Consider the following 22248-nt stretch of genomic DNA (forward strand, 5'->3'; position numbering starts at 1 on the left):
GCCCCCCCTTATCCCTCCCTGCCCACCCATCCTCCCCAGTTCCTTTCCCTTTGATACCTGTTAGTCCATTTTTGGGTTCTGTAATTCCGCTGCTGTTTTGTTCCTTCAGTTTTTCCTTTGTTCCTATACTCCTCAGATGAGTGAAATCATTTGGTATTTCTCTTTCTCCACTTGGCTTATTTCACTGAGCATAATACTCTCCAGCTCCATCCATGTTGCTGCAAATGGTTGGATTTTTCCACTTCTTATGACTGAGTAGTATTCCATTGTGTATATGTACCACATCTTCTTTATCCATTCATCTACTGATGGACATTTAGGTTGCTTCCAATTCTTGGCTATTGTAAATAGTGCTGCGATGAACATAGGGGTGCATCTGTCTTTCTCAAACTTGATTGCTGCATTCTTAGGGTAAATTCCTAGGAGTGGAATTCCTGGGTCAAATGGTAGGTCTGTTTTGAGCATTTTGATGAACCTCCAAACTGCTTTCCACAATGGTTGAACTAATTTACATTCCCACCAGCAGTGTATGAAGGTTCCCCTTTCTCCACAGCCTCGCCAACATTTGTTGTTGTTTGTCTTTTGGATGGCAGCTATCCTTACTGGTGTGAGGTGATACCTCATTGTAGTTTTAATTTGCATTTCTCTGATAATTAGCGATGTGGAGCATCTTTTCATGTGTCTCTTGGCCATCTGTATTTCTTTTTTGGAGAACTGTCTGTTCAGTTCCTCTGCCCATTTTTTAATTGGGTTATTTGTTTTTTGTTTGTTGAGGCGTGTGAGCTCTTTATATATTCTGGACGTCAAGCCTTTATTGGATCTGTCATTTTCAAATATATTCTCCCCTACTGTAGGTTCCTTTTTGTTCTGTTGATGGTGTCTTTCGCTGTACAGAAGCTTTTCAGCTTAATGTAGTCCCACTTGCTCATTTTTGCTGTTGTTTTCCTTGCCCGGTGAGATATGTTCAAGAAGAGGTCACTCATGTTTATATCTAAGAGGTTTTTGCCTATGTTTTTTTCCAAGAGTTTAATGTTTTCATGACTTACATTCAGGTCTTTGATCCATTTTGAGTTTACCTTTGTATATGGGGTTAGACAATGGTCCAGTTTCATTCTCCTACACGTAGCTGTCCAGTTTTGCCAACACCATCTGTTGAAGAGACTGTCATTTCCCCATTGTATGTCCATGGCTCCTTTATCAAATATTAATTGAACATATTTGTTTGGGTTAATTTCTGGAGTCTCTATAATCTGTTCCACTGGTCTGTGGCTCTGTTCTTGTGCCAGTACCAAATTGTCTTGATTACTATGGCTTTGTAGTAGAGCTTGAAGTTGGGGAGCAAGATCCCCCCTACTTTATTCTTCTTTTTCAGGATTGCTTTGGCTATTCGGGGTCTTTGGTGTTTCCATATGAATTTTTGAATTATCTGTTCCAATTCATTGAAGAATGTTGCTGGTAATTTGAGAGGGATTGCATCAAATCTGTATATTGCTTTGGGCAGAATGGCCATTTTGACGATATTAATTCTTCCTAGCCATGAGCATGGGATGTTTCCATTTGTTAGTGTCCCCTTTAATTTCTCTTGAGAGTGACTTGTAGTTTTCAGAGTATAAGTCTTTCACTTCTTTGGTTAGGTTTATTCCTAGGTATTTTATTCTTTTTGATGCAATGGTGAATGGAATTGTTTTCCTGATTTCTCTTTCTATTGATTCGTTGTTAGTGTATAGGAAAGCTACAGATTTCTGTGTGTTAATTTTGTATCCTGCAACTTTGCTGTATTCTGATATCAGTTCTAGTAGTTTTGGAGTGGAGTCTTTAGGGTTTTTTATGTACAGTATCATATCATCTGCAAATAGTGACAGTTTAACTTCTTCTTTACCAATCTGGATTCCTTGTATTTCTTTGTTTTGTCTGATTGCCGTGGCTAAGACCTCCAGTACTATGTTGAATAGATGTGAGGAAAGTGGGCATCTTTGTCTTGTTCCCAATCTTAAAGGTAAAGCTTTCAGCTTCTCGCTGTTCAGTATAATGCTGGCTGTGGGTTTATCATATATGGCCTTTATTATGTTGGGGTACTTGCCCTCTATTCCCATTTTGCTGAGAGTTTTTATCATGAATGGATGTTGAATTTTGTCAAATGCTTTTTCGGCATCTATGGAGATGATCATGTGGTTTTTGTCTTTCTTTTTGTTGATGTGGTGGATGATGTTGATGGATTTTCGAATGTTGTACCATCCTTGCATCCCTGGGATGAACCCCACTTGGTCATGGTGTATGATCCTTTTGATATACTGTTGAATTCTGTTTGCTAATATTTTATTGAGTATTTTTGCATCTACATTCATCAGGGATATTGGTCTGTAATTTTCTTTTTGGTGGGGTCTTTGCCTGGTTTTGGTATTAGGGTGATGTTGGCCTCATAGAATGAGTTTGGGAGTATTCCCTCTTCTTCTATTTTGTGGAACACTTTAAGGAGAATGGGTATTATGTCTTCTCTGTGTGTCTGATAAAATTCCGAGGTAAATTCTTCTGACCCCGGGGTTTTGTTCTTGGGTAGTTTTTTGATTACCGTTTCAATTTCTTTGTTGGTAATTGGTTTGTTTAACTTTTGTGTTTCTTTCTGGGTCAGTCTTGGGAGGTTGTATTTTTCTAGGAAGTTGTCCATTTCTTCTGGGTTTTCCAGCTTGTTGGCATATAGGTTTTCATAGTAGTCTATAATAATTCTTTGTATTTCTGTGGTGTCTGTCGTGATTTTTCCATTCTCATTTCTGATTATGTTGATTTGTGTTGATTCTCTTTTTCTCTTAATAAGTTTGGCTAGAATCTTATCTATTTTGGTTATTTTCTCAAAGAACCAGCTCTTGGTTTTGTTGATTTTTGCTATTGTTTTATTCTTCTCAATTTTGTTTATTTCTTCTCTGATCTTTATTATGTCCCTCCTTCTGCTGACTTTAGGCCTCATTTGTTCTTCTTTTTCCAATTTCAATAATTGTGATGTTAGGCTATTCATTTGGGATTGTTCTTCCTTCTTCAAGTGTGCCTGGATTGCTATATACTTTCCTGTTAAGACTGCTTTTGCTGCGTCCCACGAAAGTTGGGGCTTATTGTTGTTGTTGTCATTTGTTTCTATATATTCCTTGATCTCTATTTTGATTTGTTCATTGATCCATTGATTATTTAGTAGCATGTTGTTAAGCCTCCATGTGTTTGTGAGCCTTTTTGTTTTCTTTGTAGAATTTATTTCTACTTTTATACCTTTGTGGTCTGAAAAGTTGGTTGGTAGAAATTCAATATTTTGGAATTTACTGAGGCTCTTTTTGTGAGCTAGTATGTGGTCTATTCTGGAGAATGTTCCATGTGCACTTGAGAAGAATGTATATACTGTTGCTTTTGGATGTAGAGTTCTATAGATGTCTTATTAGGTCCATCTGTTCTAGTGTGTTGTTCAGTGCCTGTGTGTCCTTACTTATTTTCTGCCCGGTGGATCTATCCTTTGAGGTGAGTGGTGTGTTGAAGTCTCCTACAATGAATGCATTGCAGTCTATTTCCCTCTTTAGTTCTGTTAGTATTTGCTTCACATATGCTGGTGCTCCTGTATTGGGTGCATATATATTTAGAATGGTTATATCCTCTTGTTGGACTGAGCCCTTTATCATTATGTAGTATCCTTCTTTATCTCTTGTTACTTTCTTTGTTTTGAAGTCTATTCTGTCTGATATTAGTACTGCACCCCCTGCTTTCTTCTCACTGTTGTTTGCCTGAAATGTGTTTTTCCATCCCTTGACTTTTAGTCTATGCTTGTCTTTGGGTTTAAGGTGAGTTTCTTCTTGCTTTTTTATCCATTCTATTACTCTGTGTCTTTTGATTGGTGCATTAAGTCCATTTACATTAGGGTGACTATTGAGTAATATGTACTTATTGCCATTGCAGGCTTTAGATTTGTGGTTACCAAAGGTTCAAGGTTAGCTTCTTTAGTATCTTACTGCCTAACTTAGCTCGCTTATTGAGCTGTTATATACACTGTCTGGAGATTCTTTTCTTCTCTCCCTTCTTATTCCTCCTCCTCCCTTCTTCATATGTTGTGTGTTTTGTTCTGTGCTCTTTTTAGGAGTGCTCCCATCTAGAGCAGTCCCCGGGCCAGGGCTTTTGCTTGTCTGGGAATTGTTTAATCCCGCCATCATATTTAAATGATAGTCGTGCTGGATACAGTATCCTTGGTTCAAGGCCCTTCTGTTTCATTGCATTAAGTATATCATGCCATTCTCCTCTGGCCTGTAGGGTTTCTGTCGAGAACTCTGATGTTAGCCTGATGAGTTTTCCTTTATAGGTGACCTTTTTCTCTCTAGCTGCCTTTAAAACTCTTTCCTTGTGCTTGATCCTTGCCATTTTAATTACTATGTGTCTTGGTGTTGTCCTCCTTGGATCCTTTCTGTTGGGGGTTCTGTGTAATTCCGTGGTCTGTTTGATTATTTCCTCCCCCAGTTTGGGGAAGTTTTCAGCAATTATTTCATCAAAGAGACTTCCTATCCCTTTTCCTCTTTCTTATTCTTCTGGTACCCCTATAATACAAATATTATTCCTTTTGGCTTGGTCACATAGTTCTCTTAGTGTTGTTTCATTCCTGGAGATCCTTTTATCTCTCTCTATGTCAGCTTCTATACGTTTCTGTTCTCTGGCTTCTATTCCTTCAATGGCCTCTTGCATCTTATCCATTCTGCTTATAAATCCTTCCAGGGATTGTTTCACTTCTGTGATCTCCTTCCTGACGTCTGTGATCTCCCTCTGGACTTCATCCCATTGCTCTTGCATTTTTCTCTGCATCTCTGTCAGCATGTTCATGATTTTTATTTTGAATTCTTTTTCAGGAGGACTGGTTAAGTCTGTCTCCTTCTCAGGTGTTGTCTCTGTGATCTTTGTCTGCCTGTAGTTTTGCCTTTTCATGGTGATAGAGATAGTTTGCAGAGCCGGTACAAGTGACCGCTGGAAGAGCTTCCCTTCTTGTTGGTTTGTGGCCTTCCTTTCCTGGGAGAATAGCGACCTCTAGTGGCTTATGCTTGTCAGCTGTTCGCAGGCCGGGCTTCTGCTACCTGCCCGTTTGCTGTGGAGTTTATCTCCGCTGTTGCTGTGGCTGTGGCCTGGCTGGGGCTGCTCCTCCAAAGTGGTGGATCCCGTTGGAGGGGGAGCGGCCGGGAGGCTATTTATCTCCATAAGGGGCCTCTGTGCTCCCTGCTGCCCAGGGGGTTAGAGTGCCCAGAGATCCCCAGATTCCCTGCCTCTGGTCTAAGTGTACTGTCCTGCCCCTTTAAGACTTCCAAAAAGCACTCTCCAAACCAAAACAACAACAGCAACAATGAAAGGGGGAACAGAAAAAAAAAAAAAAAAAGGAAAAACAAGTGATTTTTTTTTTTTTTTTCCTCAGGCCCCGGTCCCAGGCACCCACTCACTGGTCCTGCTGCCCTGCCTCCCTAGCACCGGGGTCCCTGTCCCTTCAAGGCTTCCAAGAAGCACCCGCCCACCGGTCCCACAAGGAAAAACGCGCGATATTCTTTGTCTTCAGGCGCTGGTCTTAGGCACCCGCTCACCAGTCCTGACGCTCTGCCTCCCTAGCACCGGGGTCCCTGTCCCTTTAAGCCTTCCAAAAAGCACTCCCCAAAAAGAAAAAAAAAGGGGGGGGGGAAATGCGCGATTTCCTCCGTCCTCAGGTACCGTTCTCAGGCACCCGCCCACCGGTCCCGCAGGGAAAAACGCGCGATAATCTTTGTCCTCAGGCGCCAGTCCCAGGCACCCGCTCACCGGTCCCGCCGCCCTGCCTCCCTAGCAACGGGGTCCCTGTCCCTTTAAGGCTCCCAAAAAGCACTCGCCAAAAAAAAACCGCTCCGGTTTCTTTCCACCCACCGGGAGCCGGGGGGAGGGGCACTCGGGTCCCGCCGGGCCAGGGCTTGTATCTTACCCCTTTCGCGAGGCACTGGGTTCTTGCAGGTGTGGATGTGGTCTGGATGTTGTCCTGTGTCCTCTGGTCTCTATTTTAGGAAGAGTTTTGTTTGTTATATTTTCATTGCTCTATGTGTTTTTCGGAGGAGATTTCCACTGCTCTACTCACTCCGCCATCCTGGCTCTGTCTCCCAAGGTGACTTTATTTTTTGTTTCAGTTTTTTTGAAGAATCATCTTCCCAAGGATGGGGGAAAATAGTTGCACAATATATTCATGATCAGTGGGTCTGCCTATCTTTCCTGTTGAAAAAATATCACACCCTTATACCAACCTCAGAGGGTGAAATTCTGGAACCCATTCTACCTGCTGTTCACATGCCAATGAGGACACTGCAGTCTGCACTAGAGGCCCTCACAATCCTTCCTTCTGATCAAGTTTTGCCTGTGTTCCATTGCATGAAAATTTTGGTTCCCAAGGTAAGTTATTGTGAGACATGAATTGAAGAATAATTACAGGAACAGAAATGAGTTTCTGAAATTAAGTGATAATTATGTATTTCTTTTTTTCTGCCTATTAGCTTCTGACTTCCTGTGAATCACTCTGCATAGAGGCTTTTGACATGGCTTGGAAAATTCTATCTACTTTAAGCAACACTCAGCTGATATTCTGGTCTAATTTAAAAGCTTTTGTCCAGTTTGCTTTTGATACCAAAGTTCTTACCATTGCTGCAAAAATCAAGGGCCAGGCATATTTCAAAATAAAAGAGGTAACTTTTTAAAAATTGGGGTAAAAAAACATAAAACATAAAATTTACCATCTTAACTACTTTTAAGGGTACAATTTGATATTGTTAAGTATATTCACATTGTTCTAACAGATCTCCATAACTTTCATATCTTGGGAACCAGAACTCTGTATGCATTAAACACTTCCATCCCCTTAGCTTCTCCCTCCCCTGATCCCTTGGTATCCATCATTCTACTTTCTGTTTCTATTAAATTGACTACTTTAAATGAAAGGAGGTAGCTTTTATTTTCTTTCTAAGTGGAGAGTTATATTTGTAACTACATATTAGATTGGTTGTTATTTATTCATTCAGTCGGTAATTATTTTGAACCTGTTTCAATGTCATGAGTAAAGAACAAGAAAATCTATTAGTTGTAAAAGAGTAGCTGCAAAATGGTAACCCATGAACCACATCTGCCTCACAAATGTATTTTATTTGGTTCATATAATGTTTAAAATGAAAATTAGTTGCTTTCAAGAATTTGGAAACTTGCATGAAAATCTGTATTTCCCCTCTGTTGGAATCTTGGAAAACCAGGTGACCAGGAAATGCCAGTCATTCCTACATGACAGCAGTGTCCTGGCCCTGAGTAGGAGCTAGTCTTTCCAGATGAGATATATCCTCTCCACTTCACTCCACAACCATTCCTTGATTTGTCCTGGATACTGAAGGCAAACAGGCACCATTTGTCATTGCATTTATGCTGTTGCTTTTCCTGAATAGACAAATATTTCTCTGAATATAACTTCATGAAAAGGTCTTTTTGGTTTCTGGAGGGTTTGTGTTTATAACCATTCATATGTAGAAGGGAAACATGGCGTGATGGAGTGACATCCTGCCTAGGAATTACATATACCTCCTAATCCAAAGAGGAAAACACAATGTCCTTTTGTTACCCTGCTGTTTCCGCACTGCCTCACGCAGGCCTTTCCTGCCAGACAGTACACATTTAGAGACCGTAGTCTTTGCTGCCTTGGGGAAAGGGAAGCCACTGGCAAAATACAAAGAATACTGAAAATGTAAAAGGAGACGTGTTTTTTCTCCCTCTCATTCTGTTACCTTGGGCAGTTGTGTCTCTGGGAGAGTTCTAGGGTAAATATCACCATTAGTAAAATTTTATTTATTTTTACTCTTTAGGAATGAAAAATTAGCACTCTGTGATTATTGATCATCTTGTGAAATTCTAATGGAGAATTACAAATTTTTTACACTCTTATCAATGGTTATGTAGAAATAATTGAAGCCATTCAAATAAAGCAACACTGATTTTTTTTAAACTAAATTGGTCAAGGGATAAAATGACTGTTGTATTTTATTCCAGATTATGTACAAGATAATTGAAATGTCTGCTATAAAAACTGGAGTCTTCAATACACTGATAAGTTATTGCTGCAAATCTTGGATAGTTTGCACTTCAAATGTGTCCCAAGGATCTTTATCAAGTGCTAAAAATTATAGCGAACTTGTCCTTGAGGCTTGTATATTTGGAACTGTGTTTAGGCGTGACCAAAGGTAAAGGATGCCATTATTTCAACCTGTCATAACTTATTTTAACTACCTATTTGGGTAGAATTGTATCTTTATTTTGAGGCTTTCAATTAGAAGAATATAATGTATTAATTTTAAATTTGGGGTTTAATTTTTCTATCTAAAACCTGTTGTTCTTGGTCAATTTTTTTTTTTTAATGGGAAGACTCATTCAGGATGTACAGACCTTCATAGAAAATCTTGGACGTGATTGTGCAGCAAATGTTGTTATTGAAAAGTAAGTATGGGAGACTTTCCATGTCTTGATGGAAATATTTAAAATTTAACATCATATGAGAAATATTCTATATTTGTTAAATTTAAGTTTACTAGTGATAATCTAAGATAATGAGACTTCAAAAGTGTAATTTCTTCAAAAGAAATATTCCCTTGCTAATATGTTTTCTTCAAATTTGTCACTATTTACTAAAATTTGATAAACTTAAAAAACATTTTTAGTGCAAAGTCCAGCATAAAGAAGGAAATGACTGTGGAGAGCATAAAATCCATATCCCTCTTCTGTTTTCAGGTGGAGAGGTGATCATCAGCACACAGATCTTAATTATTTTTTTCTGCTAGCATTAACCATTTCACAAGTCAACATGCTACATACAAAAATAAAATTACTCTTGGGACAGGCACTAGAGTTTTGATATCTGGGTTAAGACTTTTAATCTAACCTCTGAATTAATTTTTTTGGAGATTGTCAAATAGCTTTTTTTAGTTTTATCTTTTTCACATAATTTTGAAAAATTTGTGTTTATAGATGTTTATGAAGAAGATAATAAAATAGTGTTATTATTCTTCACTGTGATTTTAGAGTTTAGAACAACAAATGATAATTGTGTATAGTTCTCCTCAAGTGTTACTACTCTGAGAGTGATTGCTATGTTTTAAATCATCTGCCACTCTTCATTAAGTAAACACATTTTTCATTGTTACTTGTTTCAATTGGTTTTTTGTTTTTTTGGCTGGTTTAGTGTAGCAAATAAAGTTGATGTCTATGGCTCCAAAATACTAGATTTCTACTAGTCAGAAGTTTTGTTAAATTAAAGTGAGATTTATTGACATTAGAACAGTTAAAATGAGCTTTGGCAATACTTAACAATTTTTCTCTGTTTATCTTTCCCCACTTAGATACTGAGGATGCTGGGAGCTTGGAGCACAAGGTGCTCCTGGTCTCTCCTTTGCTTGGAAAGAGTGCTTTTGTGGTACACAGTGAAGATGAGCCATTGAGGCATTTTACGCACTCTTTCCCCTGAGCAAAGAGTTTTCCATGGTCTTCCAGGAATAGTTTCATGAGCTCTTACCTGTTTTGTCTATAGTTAAGATACTGCTGACCCAGGCTCAGTAGTGTATACATTGTTTTCCCAGAAGTCTGGGTGTATTTGTGGTCACCCAGACTTCTGCACAGGCTCTTCTTTTGGTATATTCATTTGTTATCTTCTGCTAGTTTGAGTATGCAGTGACTTAATTTCAGAAAATGATGGAAGGTGTTTATATTTTAAAACTACTGTTGAGTGTGTTTTTCTGTTTTGAAAATGTGTTGACGTAGTCTATCATTTTATGTATTTTAGAACCAAAAGAGAGGACCATTATGTAAGAATTTGTGCTGTCAAGTTCCTGTGTTTATTAGATGGCTCAAATATGTCTCATAAGTTGTTTATGGAAGATCTTGCAATCAAGCTATTAGAGAAAGTAAATATGCCTTATTTTACTTTAAAAGTATCTTTGTTTTTGTATAGTTAGTAGGTCAAAATCCAACATTTGCTCTATTGACACAATATGTATTTGCAAATATTTTTTATCAGGAAAAAACATGAGGTCTGTGTTCCATATTTTTAGTTGAATCTTGGTTAGTGATTGCCCAACTCAAAAGTTTGGTTTCGCGAACAGTAATATTTTCCCTATACCATCTAAACTTCACTCTGTGTAAACAGTTATGTTTAGAATGATACATCCATACATTCTTTTATATAAGAAATACAATAAAAAAGTAAAAATTTAGAAAATGGCATAATGTGAAGAACTGATTTTTTTCTGAACACTGGGTTAGTAAATCTGGAGAGAAGAAAGTGGTAAAGTCAAATATACTGCTCACTTCTGACCTTGAAGCCAAGATGAATAGGTGCTTGGTCTGCTTTCTGACCTCTGATTTGGACACCGGGTTATAACTGATGACAAAGAACCATTGAAGTCATCTGCACTGAAATAGTGCTGTTCATCGGGCATTTGTTTTCTGAAGGTAGCAGCCAGCTTTAGTTATATAAAACCTAGAAAGTATGTTTTACGTAAAAATTCCCTCCTTTGCACTGTTGGAGTCAGGGAGTGTTTTACAAATTTCCTGGAGGGTGAGAAGAATTTAAAGGTGCAGGATACACATCAGAACACAGATCTATAGTATAATGTGCACTGATGTGTAGCATAAAATATAACGGTGCTCTGAAGAGAAGTAGGCTGAACAAGGAGGAGCAGATAGCCATTAGAAAAGAGGGCTTTTCTCATAGGTGATGGGGCTGAACTCTGGGAGACTTGTCAGTAAGGGAGGAGAGTTCCAGGAGAGGGTGGGGTCTGGAAGCCAGATGAGGAAGGTGCTCTCTGGAGGGGTGGAGGAAATGAGGCTGTAGGGGGCCATTAGATTCTGCAAGGGGTATGGTGAGAATGAAAACCTAAATGGGAGGGGCCGAGAGAAACTGGTGTTGAGCACATGGAAACAGTGAGTGTAGGCTTTCTTGAGGATTTGCTCTGAAAGAGAAGGAATAGATGGGGTGGTGTCTGGAGGGAGACATGGGTTAAAGGGCTTTTAAAGAAGGGAGATAGAGCTTGTCTGTCAGCTGAAGGAAATGATCCAGTGGGAGGAGAAAATGACAAAAATGGAGAGACCAGAAGTCACATAGGCAAAATCCTGGCCTAGCCCCTTCACATTCACTTGGATGACTATTAAAAACAAACTGACCAGAACAAGTGTTGGTGAACCTTGAGAACTTAAGCCAGCTGAAAGAAATGGTCATAAAGGACTATGTGTTGTAACATTCCATTTATATGAAATGTCCAGGAGAGGCAAATCCATAGAGACAAAGAATAGTTAGTCGTTGCCAGGAGCTAGGAATAGGACTGATCAGGAAGTGATTGCTGACAGGCATAGGATTTCTTTTTGGGGTATGAAAATGTTGAATTAGTGGTGATTGCACAACTCTTCATATACCAAAACCCACTGAATTGAATGCTTTAAAATGGTGATGTTCATGGCTCATGAATTACATGTTTTTTTAAAAAACCCTAGAATAGGGCTCTAAGGTCCAATAATCTTTATTTAGGAGATGAAAAAGCAAAGACAGAGAAGTTACATATTAGAAAGTTGCTCAGACCAAGAGTTTGTTTTTGAAGATCAGGAGAATTTGAGCAGGGCAAGTAACAAATGAAAAAGGGAATTTGCAGATAAAGAAAAATAGAAGAATAATCCTAGAGAAAGTGGAAAAAGATTGTATCCAGAGCAGAGTGGGCAGGTTAACGATTGTCAGAAGTAACCCCTCAGCCTCAGAGCTGAGAGACAGGAGCGTGGCAGTGAGTTTGTATAAAGGAGAGCAGCCTGAAGGCGTTCTTGACAGAGACATGATTTTTCTGAGTTGGGAGGCAGGCTCATTTCTAGATTGAAGAGTCAGGAATGCAGTCGGGATTTGGAAACCAAGGTGAAGGGTTAAATTGTAGCAATGGTCTGAGAATGAAATATCTGTAACATTGCTCTTTCCCACTGAAGTGCAGCAGCGACAGAGAGGGTACTCACTGCTGTGTCACTGGCTCCTGTGTTAGATACTCAGTTTTGAGTGAATGAATAAGTAAACTGACGATGGAGCAAAGGGAAGAGGCCACGAGTTGCAAGGAGATGTTACAGGGTTGTCTGGAGCCGTGGAAATTCTGCTTTGTGGAGATACTAAGAATGTGCAGGGCCCCCAGCCTGGCTTAGCCCTCAGTGTAGCCTGTCCCCTGGTGGGTGAGCAGCTGCCTGGGCAAGCGGCCTTTGATTCTTTTCAAAAACTCTTCCAAGTTTTAGACTTTATCGAGGTCCATGAGGGTAGTATTTTGTTTGCTTTTTATTGAAAGCTTTCGAACATTTTGTAAATGCTTTCCAAGTTACCAATTCATGGTCCAGCCTAACCATTATCAACGTTGGACAGTCTTGTTTAGTTTCTCCCTGACGTTGATTTGCCCCAACACACATTATTTTTTTAAATATATATATTTTTTTATTAAGCTATCATTGCTATACACTCTTATGAAGGTTTCACAAGAAAAACAATGTGGTTACTACATTCACCTTATTATCGAGACCCCTCCCATACCCCCGTGCAGTCACTTCATCAGTGTAATAAGATGCCACAGATTCATTATTTGTCTTCTCTGTGCTACACTGTCTTCTCCATGACCCCACACATACCATGTGCACTAATCATGATACCACACAATCCCCTTCTCCTTCCTCCCCACCCACCCTCCCCCACCCCTCGCCTTTGGTAACCACTAGTCCCTTCTTGGAGTCTGTGAGTCTGGAGTTCCTTCAGTTTTGTTTCGTTGTTATACTCCACAAATGAGGGAAATCATTTGGTATTTGTCTTTATCTGCACAAATGAGGGAAATCATTTGGTATTTGACTTACTTCACTGAGCATAATACCTTCTAGCTCCATCCATACTGTTGCAAATGGTAGGATTTGTTTCTTTCTTATGGCTGAATAGTATTCCATTACTAACACACATTATTTTGAAGCAAATCCCAGATGTCATTTTTGTTCGTAAATGTTTCAGTGTGTATCTCAGAAACTTTTAGCGTAACTACAATACCATTTTCACACCTGAATTACTTAATGTTATCAAATAGCCAATGCTTAAATATAACTCATTGTTTTACATTTCTTACATAGTTTTTTCATTTGAAATATGACTCAAATAAGGTCCACACACCAAAGACTTGAGATGTCTCCAACATCTCTAATCTACAGGTTCCTCTCTTTTTTTTTTAAACTTGAAAGTATGTTTTGAAGAAAGCAGATTGTATTTCTCCTTTAGAGACTTCCTTAGTCTGGATTTTACTTTTTGAGTTTCCATGGTGTCTTTTAATATGTTTCTCTGACCTCCTATTTTCTATAAGATAGTATTTAGATCTAGAGCCATGATCATATTTAGGTTTGGTTTTTTGGGGGGAAACAGGATGTACACCCATCAGGAAGCAGATAGTACCTGACTGTCTCCTCTTGTGGTGTTAGTCATTAATGAATTGCCTAGCTCCATTAATTTTCTAGGGGTTGCAAAATGGTGATACTCTAATCCTGTTATTTCTTTTTTTAAAAATTTTTTATTAAGGTATGATTGATATATACTCTTATGAAGGTTTCACATGAAAAAACCAATGTGGTTACTACATTTACCCATATTATCAAGTCCCCACCCATATCCCAATGCAGTCACTGTCCATCAGTGCAGCAAGATGCCACAGATCCACTATGTGCCTTCTCTGTGCTACACTGTTCTCCCTGTGATCCCCCACACCATGTGTACTAAACATAATACCCCTCAATCTCCTTCTCCCTCCCTTCCCACCCGCCCTCCCACACCCCTCCCCTTTGGTAACAACTAGTTCATTCTTGGAGTCTCTGAGTCTGCTGCCATTTTGTTCCTTCAGTTTTGCTTCATTGTTACACTCCACAAATGAGGGAAATCATTTGGTGCTTGTCTTTCTCCGCCTGGCTTATTTCACTGAGCATAACATTCTCCAGCTCCATCCATGTTGTTGCAAATGGTAGGATTTGTTTCTTTCTTATGGCTGAATAGTATTCCCTTGTGTATATGTACCACTTCTTCTTTATCCATTCATCTACTGATGGACACTTAGGTTGCTTCCATATCTTGGCTATTGTAAAAAGTGCTGCAATAAACATAGGGGTGCATCTGTCTTTTTGAATCTGAGAAGTTGTATTCTTGGGTAAATTCCAAAGAGTGGGATTCCCGGGACAACGGGTATTTCTGTTTAGTTTTTTGAGGAACCTTCATATTGCTTTCCACAATGGTTGAACTAGTTTGAACTAGCTTACATTCCCACCAGCAGTGTAGGAGGGTTCCCCTTTCTCTGCATCCTTGCCAGCATTTGTTGTTCTTAGTCTTTTCGATGCTGACCATCCCTACTGGTATGAGGTGATATCTCTTTGTGGTTTTAATTTGCATTTCCCTGATGATTAGTGATGTGGAGCATCTTTTCATGTGCCTGTTAGACATCTGAATTTCTTTTTTGGAGAATTGTGTCTTCATATCCTTCACCCATTTTTTAATCAGGTTATTTGCTTTTTGGGTGTTGAGGTGTGTGAATTCATTATGTATTTTGGATGTTAACCCCTTGTCAGATATGTCATTTACAAATATATTCTCCCATACTGTAGGATGGCTTTTTGTTCTGTTGATGGTGTCTTTGCCATACAGAAACTTTTTAGTTTAATGTAGTCCCATGTGCACATTTTTGCTTCTGTTTCCCTTGCTCGAGGAGATGCGTTCAGGAAGAAGTTGCTCACGCTTATATTCAGGAGATGTTTGCCTATGTTGTCTTCTAAGAGTTTTATGGTTTCATGACTTACATTCAAGTCTTTAATCCATTTCGAGTTTTACTTTTGTGTATGAGGTTAAACAATAATCCAGTTTCATTCTCTTGCATGAAGCTGTCCAGTTTTGCCAACACCAGCTGTTGAAGAGGCTGTCATTTCCCCCATTGTATGTCCATGGCTCCTTTATCATATATTAATTCACCATATATGGCAGGGTTTATATCAGGGCTCTCTAGTCTCTTCCATTGGTCTATAGGTCTGTTCTTGCCAGTACCAAATTGTTTTGATTACTTTGGCTTTGTAGTAGAGCTTGAAGTTGGGGAGCATAATTCCTCCTTCTTAATGCTTCCTTCTCAGGATTACTTTGGGTATTCGGGGTCTTTTGTGGTTCCATAAGAATTTTAGAACTAGTTTCTCTAGTTTGTTGAAGAATACTGTTGGTATTTTGATAGGAATTGCATTGAATCTATAGATTGCTTTAGGCAGGATGGCCATTTTGACAATATTAATTCTTCCTATCCATGAGCACAGATGTGTTTCCATTTATTGGTATCTTTTTAAATTTCTCTCATGAGTGTCTTGTAGTTCTCAGAGTATATAGGTCTTTCACTTCCTTTGTTAGGTTTATTCCTAGGTATTTTATTCTTTTTGATGTAACTGTGAATGAAATTATTTTCCTGATTTCTCTCTCTGCTAGTTCATTGTTAGTGTATAGGACTGCTACAGATTTCTGTGTATTAATTTTGTATCCTGCAACTTTGCTGTATTCAGATATTAGTTCTAGTAGTTTGGGAGTGGATTCTTTAGAGTTTTTTATGTACAATATCATGTCATCTGCAAACAGGGACAGTTTAACTTCTTCCTTGCCAATCTGGATGCCTTTCATTTCTTTGTGTTGTCTAATTGCCGTGGATAGGACCTCCAGTACTATGTTGAATAGATGTGAGGAAAGTGGGCATCTTTGTCTTGTTCCCAATCTTAAAGGTAAAGCTTTCAGCTTCTCGCTGTTAAGTATAATGTTGGCTGTGGGTTTGTCATATATGGCCTTTATTATGTTGAGGTGCTTGCCCTCTATACCCATTTTGTTGAGAGTTTTTATCATGAGTGGATGTTGAATTTTGTCAAATGCTTTTTCAGCATCTATGGAGATGATCATGTAGTTTTTGTCCTTCTTTTTGTTGATGTGGTGGATGATGTTGATGGATTTTCAAATGTACCATCCTTGCATCTCTGGAATAAATCCTACTTGATCATGATGGATGATCTTTTTGATGTATTTTTGAATTTGGTTTGCTAATATTTTGTTGAGTATTTTTGCATATATGTTCATCAGGGATATTGCTCTGTAATTTTCTTTTTTTGTGGTGTCTTTTCCTAGTTTTGGTATTAGAGTGATGCTGGCGTCATAGAATGAGTTTGGAAGTATTCCCTCCTCTCCTATTTTTTGGAAAACTTTAAGGAGAATGGGTATATTAGATCTTCACTAAATGTTTGATAAAATTTAGCAGTGAAGTCATCTGGTCCAGGCATTTTGTTCTTAGGTAGGTTTTTGATTACCAGTTCAATTTTGTTGCTGGTAATGGGTCTGTTCAGATTTTCTGTTTCTTCCTTGGTCAGCCTTGGAAGGTTGTATTTTTCTAGAAAGTTGTCCATTTCTTCTAGGTTATCCAGTTTGTTAGCATATAATTTTTCATAGTATTCTCTAATAATTCTTTGTATTTCTGTGGTGTCCATAGTGATTTTTCCTTTCTCATTTCTGATTCTGTTTATGTGTGTAGGCTCTCTTTTTTTCTTGATAAGTTTGGCTAGGGGTTTATCTATTTTGTTTATTTTCTCAAAGAACCAGCTCTTGCTTTCATTGATTCTTTCCATTGTTTTTTTTTCTTCTCAATTTTATTTATTTCTGCTCTAATCTTTATTATGTCCCTCCTTCTACTGAGTTTGGGCCTCATTTGTTCTTCTTTTTCTATTTTCATTAATTGTGAGTTTAGACTGCCTATATGGGATTGTTCTTCTTTCCTGAGTTAGGCCTGTGTTGCAATATACTTTCCTCTTAGCATGGTCTTGGCTGCGTCCCACAGTTTTTGCAGTGTTGAATTATTGTTGTCATTTGTCTCCATATATTGGTTGATCTCTGTTTTTATTTTGTCATTGATCCATTGGTTATTTAGGAGCATGTTGTGAAGCCTCCAGGTGTTTGTGGGGGTTTTCATTTTCTTTGCTTAATTTATTTCTAGTTTCATAACTTTGTAGTCTGAGAAACTGGTTGGTAGAATTTCAATCATTTTGAATTTACTGAGGCTCTTTTTGTGGCCTAGTATATGATCTGTTCTTAAAAATGTTCCATGTGCAATTGAGAAGAATGTGTGTTCTGCTGCTTTTGGGTGTAGATTTCTGTAGATGTCTGTTAGGTCCATCTGTTCTAATATGTTGTTCAGAACCTCTGTGTCCTTATTTTCTGTCTGGTTGATCTGTCCATCAGAGTGAGTGGAGTGTTGAAGTCTCCTAGAATGAATGTATTGCATTCTATTTCCCCTTTTAATTCTATTAGTATTTGTTTCACATATGTAGGTGCTCCTGTGTTGGGAGCATATATATTTATAATGATTATATCTTCTTGTTGGATTGACCCCTTTATCATTATGTAATGTCCTTCTTGTCTCTTGTGACTTTCTTTGTTTTGAAGTCTTTTTTCTGATACAAGTACTGCAACTCCTGCTTTTTTCTCCCTATTAGTTGCATGAAATATCTTTTTCCATCCCTTCACTTTTAGTCTGAATGTCATGGGTTTAAAATGAGTCTCTTGTAGGCAGCATATTGATGGATCTTGTTTTTTTATCCATTCAGTGACTCTATGTCTTTTGATTGGTGTATTCAGTCCATTTACATTTAGGGTGATTATCAATAGGTATGTACTTATTGCCATTGCAGACTTTAGAATCGTGGTTACCAAAGGTTCAAGGTTAACTTCCTTACTATCTAAGAGTCTTAACTCACTTAATATGCTATTACAAACATAATCTAAAGGTTCTTTTCTTTTTCTCCTCCTTTTTCTTCCTCCTCCATTCTTTGTATATTATGTATCATAGTCTGTACTCTTTGTCTGTCCCTTGATTGACTTTGGGGATAGATAATTTAATTTTGCATTTGCTTAGTTAAGTAGCTTTTCTACTTTCTTTGCTGTGGTTTTATTACCTCTGGTGACAGCTATTAAACCTTAGGAACACTTCCATCTTTAGCAGTCCCTCTAAAGTAGAGATGGTTTGTGGGAGGTAAATTCTCTCAGCTTTTGTTTATCTGGAAATTCTTTAATCCCTCCTTCAAATTTAAATGATAATCTTGCTGGATAAAGTAATCTTGGTTCTGGGCCATTCTGCTTCATTGCATTAAATACATCATGCTACTCTCTTCTGGCCTGTAAGGTTTCTGCTGAGAAGTCGGATATTAGCCTGACGGGCTTTCCTTTGTGTATGAACTTATTTCTCTCTCTGACTGCTTTTTATAGTCTGTCCTTGTCCTTGATCTTTGCCATTTTAATTATTATATGTCTTGGTGTTGTCTTCCTTGGGTCCCTTGTGTTGGGAGATCTTTGTATCTCTGTGGCCTGAGAGACTTTCCCAGATTGGGGAAGTTTTCAGCAATTACTTCCTCAAAGACACTTTCTATCCCTTTCTGTCTCTCTTCTTCTTCTGGTACCCCTATAGTGTGAATATTGTTCCATTTGGATTGGTCACACAGTTCTCTCAATATTCTTTCATTCTTAGAGATCCTTTTTTCTCTGTGCCTCAGCTTCTTTGTATTCTCCTTCTCTAGTTTCTATTTCATTTATAGTCTCCTCCACCATATCTAATATGCTTTTAATTCCCTCCATTGTGCTCTTCAATTATTGGATCCCCAACTGGAATTCATTCCTGAGTTCTTGAATATCTTTCTGTACCTCCATGAGCATGTTAATGATTTTTATTTTGAACTCCCTTTCAGGAAGAGTCATGAGGTCCATGTCATCTTTCTCAGGAGTTATATTAATTTTACTCTGAACCAGGTTCCTTTGGCATTTCATATTTGTATATGGTGCGCTCTAGTGTCCAGAAACTCTACTCTCTCGAACTGCTCAGCCCCTGAAGCAATGTTGGGGGTCAGGGAAGTGGTATTGGTGCCTGGTTGGAGGAAAGAGCTGTTTCCTGCTTCCTGGCTGGTATGCCTGTCTCCACTGCCTGATCCAGTGGACCAAGCACACAGGTATAAGCCTCTATGCTTTGTGTTTGTAGTTGCTGTAGACAGATCTTCCCTCTGGCTGCCTTAATGCCATGGTAGGGTTTTCTGATTTGTGAGCCAGGTGGGGCTAGTGGGAGAAAGGTGCAGTAGGCTGCCTAACCTCAAGGGGGTCCTTGTTGCTGTGTAGTCAGCCAGGGAGCTGGAGCACCTGGAAATCATGAAAGCTCCCAACCTGCTAGGCAGAGTGCACCTGGACAATTTTGACTACCTGTCATTTCTCCTGAGCAGTAAGCTCTGTGCAATCCTTGCCCCTTTAGCAGCCATCTTGCTAAGGGCTTCCTTGTTAGGAAGTCTCTCAGACTGCCCACCTTTCTTTTGTCCCAGAGCAGCCAGATATGGATCTCTGCTTTCCACAAGCAGCTGGAATCTCAGTCTCTTCAGGAATTCTTCCTGTCTTAGCTTTCCAGTCCCCCAATCATGAGAGTATCATGAAAGCACCATGAAATGTAGGTTTGTGCTCCCAGAGCAGATCTCCAGAGATAGGTATTCAGCAGTCCCAGGCCTCCACTCCCTCCCAGCTCTGATTCTCTTCCTCCAGCTGGTGAGCTGGGGTGGGGGAAGGGCTTGGGTCCCACCCAGCTACAGCTTTGGTACATTACCCTGTTCTGTGAGGTCTGCTCTTTTCTCCAGGTGTATGAAGTCTGGAGCAGTCCTCTTTCCTGGTGCTCTTTCAGGATTAGTTGTATTATATTTTCATATTATATGTGGTTTTAGGAGGAAGCCTCTGTCTCACTTCTCATGCCATCATCTTTCATCCCTGTTATTCCTTTTTCATTTATTAGCTGCAATACTTCTGTATCCAGTGAATGTATAAAATATTTGAATACCCTGAGCTATATTTCCTATAGGAAAGGCAAGATATGTGTTTGCTTTTTTCCTATTATTTTTCAAAAAAGTATTGGCTTCGTAGTATCTTCTATTTTCTTCTAAAGGTGATCAGTGAGTGTTTTGCTTTTCATTTTTTAGCTTAAGCATATTTAATGTGTTGTAATCCACTGTAGTTGTTATTATTAATGCTCACATTGTCCCAGTTTTGGCCAGGTGAAAGAGAAAATTTGAGAATATAACTTAGTTTTGGATGTATTAAATCTGAGTTGCTTTTGGGCATCCATGTGAAATTACCGAGCAACTGGTAGTGAAGAATATGATATTTAGGAAATAAATAGAAGCCACCATACCTGGTTGAAACCAGGAATATGCACAAGACTCTAGAGAGCGGTAAAGTATCGGAATTTAGGAGGCACTAATATTTTAAGTATTTTGGGAGGAAAAAGAACTAAAAAAAGATCAAGAAAAGAAGTGAGGATAGAGAAGTAGATAGAACCAAAATTGGATGCAGGTAGGGAAGAAATATCTAGTGTTGCTAGTTGCCTTAATTTTTTTCAATGAAAAATCTTGCCTATAGAACATTTGGCATAGAGATATTTATTAATTTGTTATTGATTATAAACTTTAATCTCAGAACACAAATTCAAACTCAGAGCCTGTTCTTTTCCACCACAAGCTACCTCTCAGGTGGCCACTGGCAGACACTTACCAGTGGTGCCCCCTATAGTCAAGCAGGTAAGAAGCCAGTGGAAAAGAAGCTGCTGGGAATTTGAGTGCTTCAAGTAGCATGTTGCCATAGAGCCAGTTTGCAGTAGATTGAAGTGTGAGCTAATGTGCAAATAAAGCAAGAACTCTACTTCTAAAAAACTGATTTGATAAATCTCTGGGAGGAATATAAAGACCTTTCTTCCTCTGATACAAGAAGGTATCAGGAGTCATCAAAACCTATATTAACTTAGCTCTTGTCATAAAATGTTACACACATTCAAGTGTATGGAGTGGGATTATGAGAGAAGAAAGATCACAGAATTTACCAAGTAGATGAGGACTGCTTACACTAGATGAAAATGGTTTTGGAGATGATGAATGATTTAGTTTTTCATCTTTAAAACACTTGAAAATGTGAATACAGTCTTTAGTTGCCTTCTTAACTTAGCACTAAAGCAACAGAGTCACAGCAGGAAAGCCACCCTGGCAGCTGACTGAATTAAGAGAGCACAGACCGTTACAAGCAAGGGAGAGCTCTGCTGATGTAGGAAGGCTTGGTGGCGCCGTGCTCTTGAGTCTTGTGATGGCACTGCATAGTCCATTTACTGTGCCACTCCTGTCTTCATGGTGGTTAAAGCAAATTGCAGATACCATTACTCCAAACTTGCATGAGACAGCAGAGCTTCAAATGTAAAGTGTCTGTATTGATGTATGGTGCAGCATGTCATATAGCTCAGCCCCTCCACCCCCAGTGACCTCTTGGTATCCACCTTAATTGGATGCAAAGAAAGAGAAGCATATTTTCAAATATTTTCTGTACCAAATACAGTTCTATGGTTCCTTTTCTAATTTTTTTTCCCCTTTTCTAATTTTAAAAGCAGCTAAGTTAAAAGCAACTTAAGTCAGTGTTTTGAAGGGAAACTTTAAAAAAAAGTCTTATCAGAAAGCCTTTCTTACCCTTTCTGCCTTTTGGAGGATAATAGGCTCCTGTGCTCAGTGTAAATCTTTCAAATTGGAAGTTGTCATTGATTCTGTTAAATCGCAAGTTCAGTAAGTAATTTAATTTTGGTTCTCCACCCCTCTCCAGGATGAACTGGTGTCCAAGTCTAGAACTCGATACTATGTGAACTCTCAGCAACACAGAGTGAAAAACCGAGTATGGCAGACTCTGCTGGTCCTCTTCCCCAGATTTGATCAGGTATGATACTGTTATATTTATATTTTAAGCATAACATTTTCATATGAACAAACTAGTAGAAACTGTCATGTGCTGTTTTAAAACTGAGAAAATAATCTGCTTAAAATGTATACTTCTTGAAGTTATTCAGAAGTTTCTTTTAATAGAAAAAAATACTAAGGCAATTAAGTATTGTGGAAATAAAGTAGAAACTGGTTAACATGGCCCTATTTAATTTTTTTCCTTCATTATTTTAATGTACATAATATTTTAACTGTTCAAAGTCTCCTTTGCTATTTGGTTAGAAAATATAAATATGTTAACTGCAAATTTTCCATAGCTAAGTTATTTTGGAGTGTTACTGTTTTGGATTATCCATGTACTCTAGAAACCAGGTAGATTTGCATCATTTAGGATGGGACTGTCAT

General features: G+C 38.6%; 1 protein-coding gene across 5 annotated transcripts in view; it reads left to right on the forward strand.

The window, feature by feature from the left end:
- The window catches only part of TARBP1 (tRNA guanosine 2 -O-methyltransferase TARBP1), a 100253-nt gene that overhangs the window by 54821 nt on the left and 23184 nt on the right, over positions 1-22248 (forward strand). For 4 of the 5 annotated variants that reach the window (XR_012133321.1, XM_037017066.2, XM_037017069.2 and 1 more), the window contains 6 exons: positions 6150-6408; positions 6510-6698; positions 8041-8231; positions 8413-8484; positions 9824-9944; positions 21731-21841. Coding sequence is in view for 4 of the 5 variants with exons in the window: in XM_037017066.2 (XP_036872961.1) it covers positions 6150-6408; positions 6510-6698; positions 8041-8231; positions 8413-8484; positions 9824-9944; positions 21731-21841 (943 nt within the window). In the remaining variant the exon portion in view is untranslated. The remainder of the gene's footprint in view (positions 1-6149; positions 6409-6509; positions 6699-8040; positions 8232-8412; positions 8485-9823; positions 9945-21730; positions 21842-22248) is intronic. The other variant, XM_037017068.1, reaches the window with a different exon arrangement.

Source organism: Manis javanica, chromosome 7 (assembly GCF_040802235.1).
Source record: "Manis javanica isolate MJ-LG chromosome 7, MJ_LKY, whole genome shotgun sequence".
NCBI classification, from domain to species: Eukaryota; Metazoa; Chordata; class Mammalia; order Pholidota; family Manidae; genus Manis; species Manis javanica.